Source organism: Leptodactylus fuscus, chromosome 3, assembly GCF_031893055.1.
Source record: "Leptodactylus fuscus isolate aLepFus1 chromosome 3, aLepFus1.hap2, whole genome shotgun sequence".
Taxonomy (NCBI): Eukaryota; Metazoa; Chordata; class Amphibia; order Anura; family Leptodactylidae; genus Leptodactylus; species Leptodactylus fuscus.
Window position 1 is genome coordinate 124,269,074 of NC_134267.1, and position 12,848 is coordinate 124,281,921.

Below are 12,848 nucleotides of genomic sequence, written 5' to 3' on the forward strand. Positions count from 1 at the left end.
ATGGGGATGTGAAAATCCCTTTACTTATACCTCATCAGTAGATCCCATGCACTGAATATGAAGCAGTTAGGTGGGGATAATATTTGGATACATTGCTACGTCATTGATTTGCATGATTGATTTACTTACAGGTTCCTAAAATAATTGTGATAGCATACTAGCATTTTTGTTTGTGAATTGAATAAAATTTATATATTTATAGTTTAGATTGTATTGTTTTAATACTGCCCTTTTTTTTCTCTCTGATAGCCTTTTTGAAATCCCAGTTGTATCTTCATCCATTTTTGTAGAGGATTTTGAGAAACTATTGAATGAAGTAGATGAGATGGACTCCATCCATGATGTGACACTTGTACTAGGTTCTCAAGCTTTTCCAGCACATAGGTACATTCTGGCCATGAAATGTGACTTCTTCAGAAAGCTGTTTTTCGCTGCCGAGTGCAACCAAGCTGACCTTCCAGACATTTACCAAAATGGGGAGGATTCGGCTGGATGTGACCTGTTTGTCATTGAAAAAGTGTCTCCTATTCTGTTTTCCTACATCTTGCAATTTGTTTATACCGATACATGTGATATGTTAGTCCAAGGTCACAAGCCAAGAGTCGTTCAAAAAGAAAAAGCAGAAGAAAATGAAGATGCAATTATTTCAGATTTTCAGAAAATAAGTCTTCATGAAGATGTTAAAGGCAAATCTGCCTTTGAGGTGTATAGGAACAACCAGATCTGTGCAGACAATAAGAAGAAAAGCAAAATGAAACTTTCCAAGAAAAGCAAGTATGTGAGCGAAGAAGGTAGCCCTGTTAAAATGCTGCAAAATCTAGCCAAGAAATTTGGGATGAGTAGTCTGAGTTCCAGGTTTGTTCAGTTCTCTTTTCCTATTCTTAAGTACATTGTATAGCACAGGTTTTTTTGACTAGTCATAGAAACATTCAGATTAACATGTCTTTGAGAGTTTGGGCTTCTGGGAGCTCTAGCATTCATTGGAACATGATTCTTAGGCCTCTCATTAAGACGTCAGATAATCATTAATGTGAGTTCAAGAATCAAGTGGGCCTGAGCATCACTGCCATTGGAGAGTTATTCCCATTTTATTCAATAATGGCTCCAAGTCCCAACCCTTAAGGCAGGACTTGTGGGAGCACCTATGGAGTGCTGTTCTACACTACAGTCAAAACGCATACTAGTTCCCTAACTGTAGCTCAGCAGTACTACACTGTTTCTGGTGTTCCCATTCATTACAAAAACAGCATAGAGCACAAGTGTCATCTGTTCATATAAGGCCCTGTTCACACGGGGCAAGGCGGACACTGGGGCTGAATCAGCCGCGGAATCCGCCTGAAGAAAGGGCAGCTCGCTTCTTTTTTCCACTAGCGGGAACAAACCGCCAGCAGAGAAAAGAATGCTATTGGTCTGCATAGACCTCGATTGTGAGGGGGCGGATTTTGAGGAGGATTCAGTGCCAAAATCCGCCCCTTCTTGCCCCGTGTGAACGAGCCCTAAGAATTTACTGTAGGTGATCGGAGCGTGGATTGTTTCATCTGTGGCAGCGATTTACAGAGATGGCAATAACCCTATAATGTAGCAGTGAATAGGCATATATATTTGCACTGGAAGATGGTTTCAAAGAACCAATACTTCACCTCAGAGCTAAGGTTAAGATTCCCCCAGCATTTAGGGCTACAAAAATCAGGGCATGGACCATTTGTTGTTGGAAAGGATTGCACCTTATGATGGTTTTCAAACAAATGAGGTTATCCATAACACAAATTAAAAGGATAGGCAATCAATATTAGATCATAGGATATCCCACAAAATAAACTCAGACCTTTGTCCTACTGCACATTCAACCTAAGCGCAGCCACACGGACTGGTGGTGGTCAGTGCATCCATTCACTTTAATGGGAGTGCTGGAGATGGCAAAGGTATGCAGTTTTGTGTGGAGACTGAGTTTAGATGTAGGTGCTATTAGTGATAAGAGTCTGAGTAAAGTGCAGGAAGAAGAAGGAAGCCTGAAGAAGTGGATTTCTTTTAACAAGTTATATTACATAGTTTTATATTCACCTGTACGTTAAGTGATTTTACAATTGGAAGTGAGATGTAAGGCCCTGTTCACACGGGTGCAGAGGGGGCGTATTATGGCGCGGAATCCACGTCATAATCCGCCCCCTCACAATGGTGGTCTATGGAGACCGCTAGCGTTCTTTTTTCCGCTAGTGGCATGTTGCTGCTAGCGGAAAAAAGAAGCGCGCTGCGCTTTCTTCAGGCGGATTCCGCTGCTCACTGAGCCGCGGGGTCCGCCTCGTGGCAGCAACCTGCGGGGTCGGCCCGTTCATTTGAGTCTACTCTGGAGGGAAAAGCCGCAACTGTCAGAAGCCGAGACAGTCGGATTTTGGCCCGAGAGTGGCGCAGCTCCCCACGTCACTCTCTGTGTCAAAATCCGCCCTACCACCTCCTGTGTGAACGGGGCTTTAGTAATCGGAGCTATGTTTTCATCTGTTTTACTTTTGTCAACTCTAACTTTACTTTTCTTTTGTGTTGAAGATTGGATGGAGTCAGATATGAAAATGGAACGATTAATGTTGTTCACAAGAAAAGTGGAAATAGGGCAAGATTTAACTTAAAAAAATAGTAAGTATCATGAGAACGGTTTTCTGCCACAAAACCCAAACAGTTGTGGCTGATATCAGTAGTACTATTGCATTTAATCATGCATTGCACCATACACAATAGAAAGCACTGAAATGAAAGCTCTTGTCCTATACATACATGTGTACTTTCTAAAATGGTTGGAATAAAATGAGTGACTCTGGTGCATGCTACAAGACATTTAGGCTAAGTTCACAAACAATGGAGTAAGCTTAATTCTTTGAGTATGCTCACTTGTATACTTGCTAGAAAGCTTCTGCAGGCTAAAATTAATGCCGCAAAACAGTGCAATGCTGAATGAAAACCTGCTGCTGCAGTGTGAAAAGAACTACTGGAGAAGATTTGGGGGTCACTGGACACAGGCAGTTCTATATTAGCATTATTTTTTGGATTGCCCAATGACCAGAGACCTGAAAAGTATAGTTCTCTTTGAACCCTTGGCTCACTGTCACTGTGGGACAATAACGTATGGTACTGTGCAGACACAGTACAGTTCGTGAAATATGTGACCGTATTTTTCGGACTGGCAATGCCTGTATATGGAAACCTTTTATTGCTCAATAGGACAGCAAACACGAACTTAAAAGCCAAATGTAAAGTGAGATAAATAAATATAGTATGTTTGTGTCACATAATTCTATTCTGTTTCTTTCAAGCACTTCTCTGTGTGATGTAACCATCAGATCTGAAGATGGGAAGGAATTCCACTGCCATAAATGTGTCTTGTGTGCAAGACTTGGTATTAGATTCTTCCTTTCACACTATTATTTCTTTTAAAAAGTCTATTTTTTTCCATTAGATTTCACATAGATTTTCTTTTTTGTTGTTGTAGAATATTTCCACAGCATGCTTAGCAGCTCTTGGATTGAGGTAAGACAAATTTAGAAATGTCAGACTTCAATCTGTCTTGGGCAGCATGCTCACGACCGTTTCATGTCACCAGCCGTGATTGAACGGCACGGTCAGCACACGGATGTCATTCACGTGAAGCCCGTGCACAGTCCCTGCTTCCTCAGTCCCAGTCATTGGGCAAGTGAGCATGGTCCGCAAAACTGGCAGGAATAGGACCTGTCCTGAATTTACTTACAGTAAATACAGTCAGTGAGTTAACCATAAAGTCCAGGAGTAAGCATGAAGGTTCAGGTGAATCATGTCCATAATTGAGGAAGCAGAACTAGACATCACTTCTTTCTGCCACTCACTATCTAGGCAATGTGCATGCCTGAGAAGGCAGAAAGGAGTGGAGCTCTTCATACAGAGAGCTGTAACACTAAGGCAGATGGGCAGTGAAATAAATGACATAACGTTATATGAAATGAAAGAAATTTTTTGAGAGAAGTCCTCAGTAGTTGATACCTTTTTTAATGGCTGACTTAAAAAGTTTTTTGATGACATATCGAGCTTTCGAGACTCTATAGAGGTCTCTTCATCAGGATAGTGTAACACAATTTCTGAAGTTAGGCATATATATATATATATATATATATATATATATATATATATATATATATACACACACACACACAGAGGAGTGGGGTGTTAGATGCAAAATAGATGGAAAACAGAACATGTAAATAAACTGTTTAAAAAAACGTATATATCAGTTCACAGTAAAGTTCTCTGGGTTTATGGCTTCTTTGATCAGTGACGTGGTGTCTAGTGGTTATAAAAGGTCATAAAACCCTGGGCCTGATTTAACCCCTTTTGGAGAGTGTTGAAGGTCGTCATGAGTTTAATCTCCAATATGCGGCGTTCCTTTCTGTTTCTAAAACTCCCTCTTAGTACCAGGATCTTCATATCCTGGGTCATATTATGATTTTCATTGCAGAAGTGTTTTGGCACAGGGAGGTCCATTCTCTGTTCTCTAATCGTATGTCTGTGTGAGTTCATCCTCATCCTAAGTGACTGTCCTGTCTCACCTACATACAGGCCCCCAGAACACTTAGTACACAATATCAAATACACTACATTAGGTGTGCTGCAGGTGAAAATGGCGCCACAGTACGCTAATCTCTTCATGGCCAAGCTTGAGAGTGACTTCCTATCCACCTGCACCATTAGGCCTCTGGCCTACTATTGCTTCATTGACGATATCCTAATCATTTGGACTGGGTCTGAACAACAGCTGAAAACCTTCCATGAACAATTCAACCAGTTCCATCCCACCATCAACGTGACGCTCAATCACTCCTTCTCTGAAATAAATTTCCTAGACACAGTCATCAAGATACAGGACAACAAAATTGAGACCTCACTGTATCGGAAGCCGATTGACCGCCCTACCTACCTAAGATGGGATAGCTTTCATCCAAAACACATAAAGAATTCCATTGTCTACAGCCAGGCCATCAGATACCATCGCATATGTTCAGACCCTGTGGACAGAGACAAGCACATTGGGGGCCTGAAAAACACATTCTTGAGGCAGGGTTACCATCCAAGAACAGTTGAAAACCAAATTAACAGGGCCACGAGAATACCAAGATCAGAGTTATTAAAATGCAGTACCAAACAGGAGAACAATCGGGTGCCCCTGGTCGTCACATATAACCCCCACCTGGAGACGCTGAGAGGAATCACACGCAAATTACATCCACTACTGCAAAAAGACAACCATCTAAAATCCATATTTCCAAACCCCCCCTCTCCTGTGCTATAGACAGCCACCAAACCTCAGGAACATGATTATTAGCAGCTCACTATCACCTCCAACTAACAAAGGAACATTTCCATGTGGAAAGAAGAGGTGTAAAACCTGCCCTCACATACTGACTACGGACAAAATAAAGATCCCGAACTCTGATCGACACTACAAGATCCCAGGTAACTTCACCTGCAGCACACCTAATGTAGTATATTTGATATTGTGTACTAAGTGTCCTGGGGGCCTGTATGTAGGTGAGACAGGCCAGGCACTTAGGATGAGGATGAACTCACACAGACATACGATTAGAGAACAGAGAATGGACCTTCCTGTGCCAAAACACTTCTGCAATGAAAATCATAATATGACCCAGGATATGAAGATCCTGGTACTAAGAGGGAATTGTAGAAACAGAAAGGATCACCGCATATGGGAGATTAAACTCATGACGACCTTCAACACTCTCCAAAAGGGGTTAAATCAGGCACAGGGTTTTATGACCTTTTATAACCACTAGACACCACGTCACTGATCAAAGAAGCCATAAACCCAGAGAACTTTACTGTGAACTGATATATGCTTTTTTTTAAACTGTTTACATGATCTGTTTTCCATCTATTTTGCATCCAACACCCCACTCCTGTGAGTGTGTGTGTGTGTGTGTGTGTGTGTGTGTGTGTGTGTATATGTATGTATATATATATATATATATATATATATATATATATATATACATATATGCCTAACTTCAAAGATTGTGTTATACCATCCTGATGAAGAGACCTCTATAGAGTCTCGAAAGCTCAATATGTCATCAAAAAAACTTTTTAAGTTAGCCATTAAAAAAAGGTATCGACTACTGAGGACTTCTCTCAAAAAATTTCTTTCATTTCATATCCACTGGCTAACACGGTACAAGGATATTTTTTCTTATATAAGGCTGCATTCACACAGAGTAACGCCAGGCCGTCATTTGTGTGTAATTTGTGTGTCTTTTACGGCCGTCATAAAACGTTTACATAGAGTTCTATAGGAAAAGACTGCCGTCATTGACTGCCGTCATTTACGGCCGTCATTACAATGACGGGCCGTAAATGACGGCCGTAAATGACGGCTGTCTTTTCCTATAGAACTCTATGTAAACGTTTTATGACGGCCGTAAAAGACACACAAATTACACACAAATGACACCTGGCGTTACTCTGTGTGAATGCAGCCTAACATGTTATAATGACTGTTCCACACTGTGTAGAGAGCAGGAAGAGTAGATGCAGGCATTTAACCATTGCATTGCTCAAATATTGAGGTTTGGCTCTAGGCTGAAAGTCCAAATGCATTCACCAATAGTCGTGCATTTCCTAGAGGATTGGCACAAACAGATGATGGTTCTAACACTGTGAATGTTAAGTTCTGGGTGTTTGTGATGGGAGATAAGAATGCTATAAAGGAAGCAAGGAAAATAGTCATCTGGGTGACTGAAGATCTTTCTGTCTTTAAGGCAAGGTCCTGCTCTGCTCTAGAAATGCCTGTTCACTCAGAAGTCCTTCAAGTTATCCTGGAATATATCTACACTGATGAGGCTCCTGTGGTGAAGGGTAGGTGATATGGATGTGATGGAGTTTCTCATTTTTAGATATTTCAGATGAAGGGTCAACATTGGCCAGGGAATTGTAAAGCTGCACAACCTACAAGACATCTGCTAGCGTATGACAAAGTACACAATGTCATAAGCTTTTCGCTGGACCTCCTGTGTACTTTGTTCAGCAAGCCATAAGCTGTAAACATTGTGATTTTAGATTTTCCAACAAGCTGTTAAATATATTTTGCAATAGTAAATCCTTATCATAGTAGCAAAGACTTATTTTGTACTCCATCCAAAGTCTGAGATGTGTTTTATGTACTGATGTTCTGTTCACGTTTCTAGAAAGCTTCCAGTTTTGACCGATCTCTTTTGGATTGATCAGTTTTTCTTCCTGATCAGGTTTTGATTGAACCAAATGGACTCCTTAAATTTGTATCCTATTTAGATCTATTTAGATTTTATTATAGGTATGGAGGCTTCAAACAGACTGATCAGTGTCAAACGGATCAGTCAAAACCTGAAATGTGGTGGAAATGTGAACAGATCCTAATAAAGACTAGGCGGCTCTGTTACATTTCTGCCAAGCTTCTGGTTTTGACAGCTCTGTTGTGAACCGATCAGATTTTATGAGTGATGCAACCTCAAGCTTTCTGTTTGTATCCTGTCAGCTGCTTGAAAGAAAATTGCAGAACATTGCACTTTTTCCTGAAAAAAAACCTTGTACCTGATGGAAAGGCGCCTTCAATCTTCCTTCCTCACCGTTTGCTTTAATGGTTTGAAGGATGCATAAAAAGAGTAGTTTTGACTGATCAGTTTCTGATATGTACAAGGCTTCGGGTTATATCAGTGAGATACTGATCACGCAAACGGATCCACTCAAAATATCCTTAAAATGGATCGGCTAAATGCTGGGGCTTGAGAAAATGTGAACAGAGCCTTTTTTGTTAGGCTTATGATGATGGCGTGGGGTCAACATCAACAACTTCATATTCATTTCTTTGTAACATATAGTAGTGCCTGCTTTTTCAGTGGCCTTGTTTTGTGCTCTTAGTAATGTGTGGTAAGTTGTTTTGGCTGAGGTCATGAATAGTTTCACCAGATCATTGGCATATAAAATTGTGCCTTCCATATACACATTGAGGATCCATCAATGAATCCTGACGTACTGCATTCACATCTATTAATCCTCACTGTAAAAATGATTTCTTTTCCCTTCAGAGTCTGTGAATGTGGAATTCATTTGTAATGTCTTGGTGATGGCAGATCAGCTACTCATTATTCGCTTGAAGGAGATGTGCGAGGTCACGCTTACCGAAAGACGTGAGTATTTCTGAGTGTGTGTGTGCGCATTTGTGTTATAGTTATCAAAGTGTTATTGAATGACAATAAGTTTTGCAATAACCCCACAACTTATTTTTATGCAGAAAAGTTTGGAAGCCTCTGTGTATGTAAGTTACTAATCGAAACTTTAACCCTTTTGCTATCAGGACAATTTCCCCAGGACACAAATGGAAAAATAAATCATTTTTTCTCTATACTGTTTTATTTTCTGAAAATAGATATGTGGCATATTGTGAAAATGTCATCTAGCACTTTAGAATTGTGGATGGCTTTGTTCAGTTCCATACCAACATGTAATGTTTGGTAAGAATTGTATTAAACATGGTTTGCAGCTAATAGTCTGACTGGAGCAATGTGTGAAATGCACAGAACTTCTTAACTAAAGATTCAAGATGTTCATAGTTCTTAGGTGCTATTATTCATATGACTCCATGCACATTTTACATATTGACCAGAAGCAAATCAACCGGAAATCTTACCAGTTCAGATATAAAACTGTTCATCTCTGTGTTCTTGTTGTGTGAGAATTGTAGAAACAATATAAGAAACATGCAGAACATTCCAAGCAGTCCAATAATGGAAAGTTTCACAATGCATCTCCAGGCAGAAGTCTTCCTAACTTATAAAATGCATCTTACAAAAAATATTAGGGTGCACAGTAAGGACTTGTCTAAAATAAGCTGTGAAGAGAACTTTGTCCATTTAGTTCTAAATCCCAGAACAGGTAGCAATTTACATTGGCTACTTTTCTGTCTGGTCTATCGAACAAAAACAGTGGATGTGCCAGACTTCTAATAGTGTAATGGCGCAACAGCAAATTGATTTCTAAAAATGAATTTTTTATATTCGCAACTTTAGCACTTCTTTTTTCTCCATATTTCTCTATACGGCATCATCGACTATATGACTCTCTTAGTACAATCCCTGTGTTTAAATCTCCTTAGTCAATAAGAATTTTTTTTTTCCATTTAACGAAAAAAAATATTGTTGCACTATACCTTAAGATACAGTAATCTGGGAAGGGCAGATCTTGAACCATGCATGACAACATGATTAGTAAATAGGCAAATTCTAATTCTGACACTTTCTCCTTCCTATCTGTAGCAATCAAGCCACACATAGAATATCTCAATCTTAGATTTGGGTTTCGTCTTCAGTAGCAAAAAGGCCATGTGATCAATATGTGAAAAGTAACTCGCATAAAGCCTGATAAGTGGAGAAGGAAACATATATTTTTTAATAAGATATATTACATAGTTTCATATATACACCTATACCCGTGATGGCGAACCTATGGCACGGTGTGGACACCCATCTGTGGAACAGATTGTACTGTGTGGGGGCCACTGTGGAGCATATTGTACTGTGTCGGGGCCCTTTCACTTTTTATATCACACAGTATCTCTTTTATAGCAGACATGATATTATTACAAGTCATAATAACATTGCACGGTCACTAGAAAACAGATATGCACGATGTAAATAGTGAACATTAATTGTTCATATTATACCAATAGCAGTACAAAGTTGTTTGTATCATTAAAATCTCTGTAAAGTCCCATTCACACAACCGTATTTTGCAGGTCCATAACTGACCACGTTATCAAGGTTAAATTGCCGTGTTGGCACTTTGTAATAATTTAGTAGGTTTTGGGTTGCAGTTTGGGCACTTGGTCTCTAAAAGGTTCGCCATCACTGACCTATACTGTTCATTTATGATAAGTTGTTTTATTACTAAAGGTATGCTTTAAATCTGCCTAGTTTGCTAAATAGTTGCTTAGGTTTGTTAAGATGCTGTACCTATTTGTACATGGTGCTGTAAGTGTACTGCGCTTGGATAAACAAAACAGAATGCACAGGATGATGGCGCCAGATCAGATGATGAATTTCATTAAGGTTTTCAAATCTGGTGGCAGGTCATGTGATCTCATGGTGACTCCCTGGCATTTACATATTCTTCATATTGTATGAATCTCCCCTCCTAGCTGTGTAACTGTTCATTAACTTGCCAGATATACTTTTTAGGGTCCAACGAAAGCTGGGTAACATGCCATGTGAGCTGCAATAGAGATTGCTCTGTTAAAATCTACCTAAAACAATCTGCCTCCTATAATTGTTATACCATGTCAGGTTTACCTTTCAGGATAATTGCATATATATATATATATATATATATATATATACAAACACATTTCAGAGAAGTTGAATAACATACCAGTTAGTGGTGTAATTGGGACTATTGAAGTAAAGTCTACCTACATAAACCTTAGGGAGCCTTCACACGGAGTAACGCCGGGCTCAATGTGTGCTTATTTTTACTGCCGTAGAAATGCGAGGGCAGCGTTTACTCGCGTTTCTACGGCAGTACAAATAAGCACACATTGAGCCCGGCGTTACTCCGTGTGAAGGCTCCCTTAGGGTGCGTTCACATGATGTAACGTGTAGCGTGATCTGGCACATATACGACGTGTCAGAGTTTGAGCGCTCAAAAAGATCCCATTGATTTCAATGGGAGTTAAGAGCGTATACGCCGCGTTATTTTGCGCCCGTAATTTTGCGGGCTCAATGGTATTTTTTTGAGCGCTTAAACTCTGACACGCCATATATACATGCCAGATCACGCTACACGTTACATCATGTGAACGCACCCTTACTCTGCATATTCAAGTTATCATACAGCCAGCTAGTGGTGTGTTTCAAGAATATGGAAAAGCTGTGTGATTGGCATAAAGTAGATGAAAACAGTGTGGTTCTCGCCTCTTCCTGATGTAATTCAGTACCTGGAGCTGCATGGTTTCCATTACAGTCAATTGCTCTCCAATACAGCAAATGAAAACTAAGCCTCACCCCTCCTGAACTTCTTGTGATGCCATGTAATGCTCCTAGTTTGTAGCTGAAGGGAGCAGTGTTCATCTAATGTATGTCTGCAAGATGTCCCACAGATAGGCCTAGAGATGAACTAAATTGTGCATATTTTCTTTTTTCTTTTAAGTTTTGTTTTTAGGGTCTTTATTCTAAGGCAAATTAGAATATGTCAATTGCTGTATATAACTTTTCATGCCTTTTTTTTTGTATACACTCACCGGCCACTTTATTAGGTACACCATGCTAGTAATGGGTTGGACCCCCTTTTGCCTTCAGAACTGCCTCAATTCTTCGTGGCATAGATTCAACAAGGTGCTGGAAGCATTCCTCAGAGATTTTGGTCCATATTGACATGATGGCATCACACAGTTGCCGCAGATTTGTCGGCTGCACATCCATGATGCGAATCTCCCGTTCCACCACATCCCAAAGATGCTCTATTGGATTGAGATCTGGTGACTGTGGAGGCCATTGGAGTACAGTGAACTCATTGTCATGTTCAAGAAACCAGTCTGAGATGATTCCAGCTTTATGACATGGCATTGCATTATCCTGCTGAAAGTAGCCATCAGATGTTGGGTACATTGTGGTCATAAAGGGATGGACATGGTCAGCAACAATACTCAGGTAGGCTTTGGCGTTGCAACGATGCTCAATTGGTACCAAGGGGCCCAAAGAGTGCCAAGAAAATATTCCCCACACCATGACACCACCACCACCAGCTTGAACCGTTGATACAAGGCAGGATGGATCCATGCTTTCATGTTGTTGACGCCAAATTCTGACCCTACCATCCGAATGTCGCAGCAGAAATCGAGACTCATCAGACCAGGCAATGTTTTTCCAATCTTCAATTGTCCAATTTCGATGAGCTTGTGCAAATTGTAGCCTCAGTTTCCTGTTCTTAGCTGAAAGGAGTGGCACCCGGTGTGGTCTTCTGCTGCTGTAGCCCATCTGTAGCCTCAAAGTTGGACGTACTGTGCGGCGTTCAGAGATGCTCTTCTGGCTACCTTGGTTGTAACGGGTGGCTATTTGAGTCACTGTTGCCTTTCTATCAGCTCGAACCAGTCTGGCCATTCTCCTTTGACCTCTGGCATCAACAACGCATTTCCGCCCACAGAACTGCCGCTCACTGGATGTTTTTTCTTTTTCGGACCATTCTCTGTAAACCCTAGAGATGGTTGTGCGTGAAATCCCAGTAGATCAGCAGTTTCTGAAATACTCAGACCAGCTCTTCTGGCACCAACAACCATGCCACGTTCAAAGGCACTCAAATCACCTTTCTTCCCCATACTGATGCTCGGTTTGAACTGCAGGAGATTGTCTTGACCATGTCTACATGCCTAAATGCACTGAGTTGCCGCCATGTGATTGGCTGAATAGAAATTAAGTGTTAACGAGCAGTTGGACAGGTGTACCTAATAAAGTGGCCGGTGAGTGTATAATTGTATCCCACTTTGGCTTTACATACAATTTTGGAATTGTAGTGACCTCTGTAAGAACACCTTCCTACCCTATCACTCCTCTGTACTGCTCAGCTGGAAGGAAACGTGATCAAAGATGACTTTTTGTGGTGTTTGTTTACTGTGTAATACTGAGCAAATAGAGATACTCCAAGATCTACACGGATAATCCATATGTAAACTGAGTTCTGTTTGTCATCTTCATGACATTTACAGTAGGGGAGAGAAAACATGTTATGCGATTACAGAGACACACAATACAGATCATGAAAAAGGCTGCTGAAGTCTACTGGATTACTTGTCAGTT

General features: G+C 40.5%; 1 protein-coding gene across 1 annotated transcript in view; it reads left to right on the forward strand.

Annotated features, from left to right (window-relative positions):
* Positions 1-12,848, forward strand: part of IBTK (inhibitor of Bruton tyrosine kinase) — a 71,634-nt gene that overhangs the window by 25,843 nt on the left and 32,943 nt on the right. The window contains exons 12-17 of the mRNA XM_075268279.1: positions 250-855; positions 2,542-2,628; positions 3,303-3,385; positions 3,479-3,516; positions 6,789-6,885; positions 8,091-8,192. Coding sequence (XP_075124380.1) covers positions 250-855; positions 2,542-2,628; positions 3,303-3,385; positions 3,479-3,516; positions 6,789-6,885; positions 8,091-8,192 — 1,013 coding nt within the window. The remainder of the gene's footprint in view (positions 1-249; positions 856-2,541; positions 2,629-3,302; positions 3,386-3,478; positions 3,517-6,788; positions 6,886-8,090; positions 8,193-12,848) is intronic.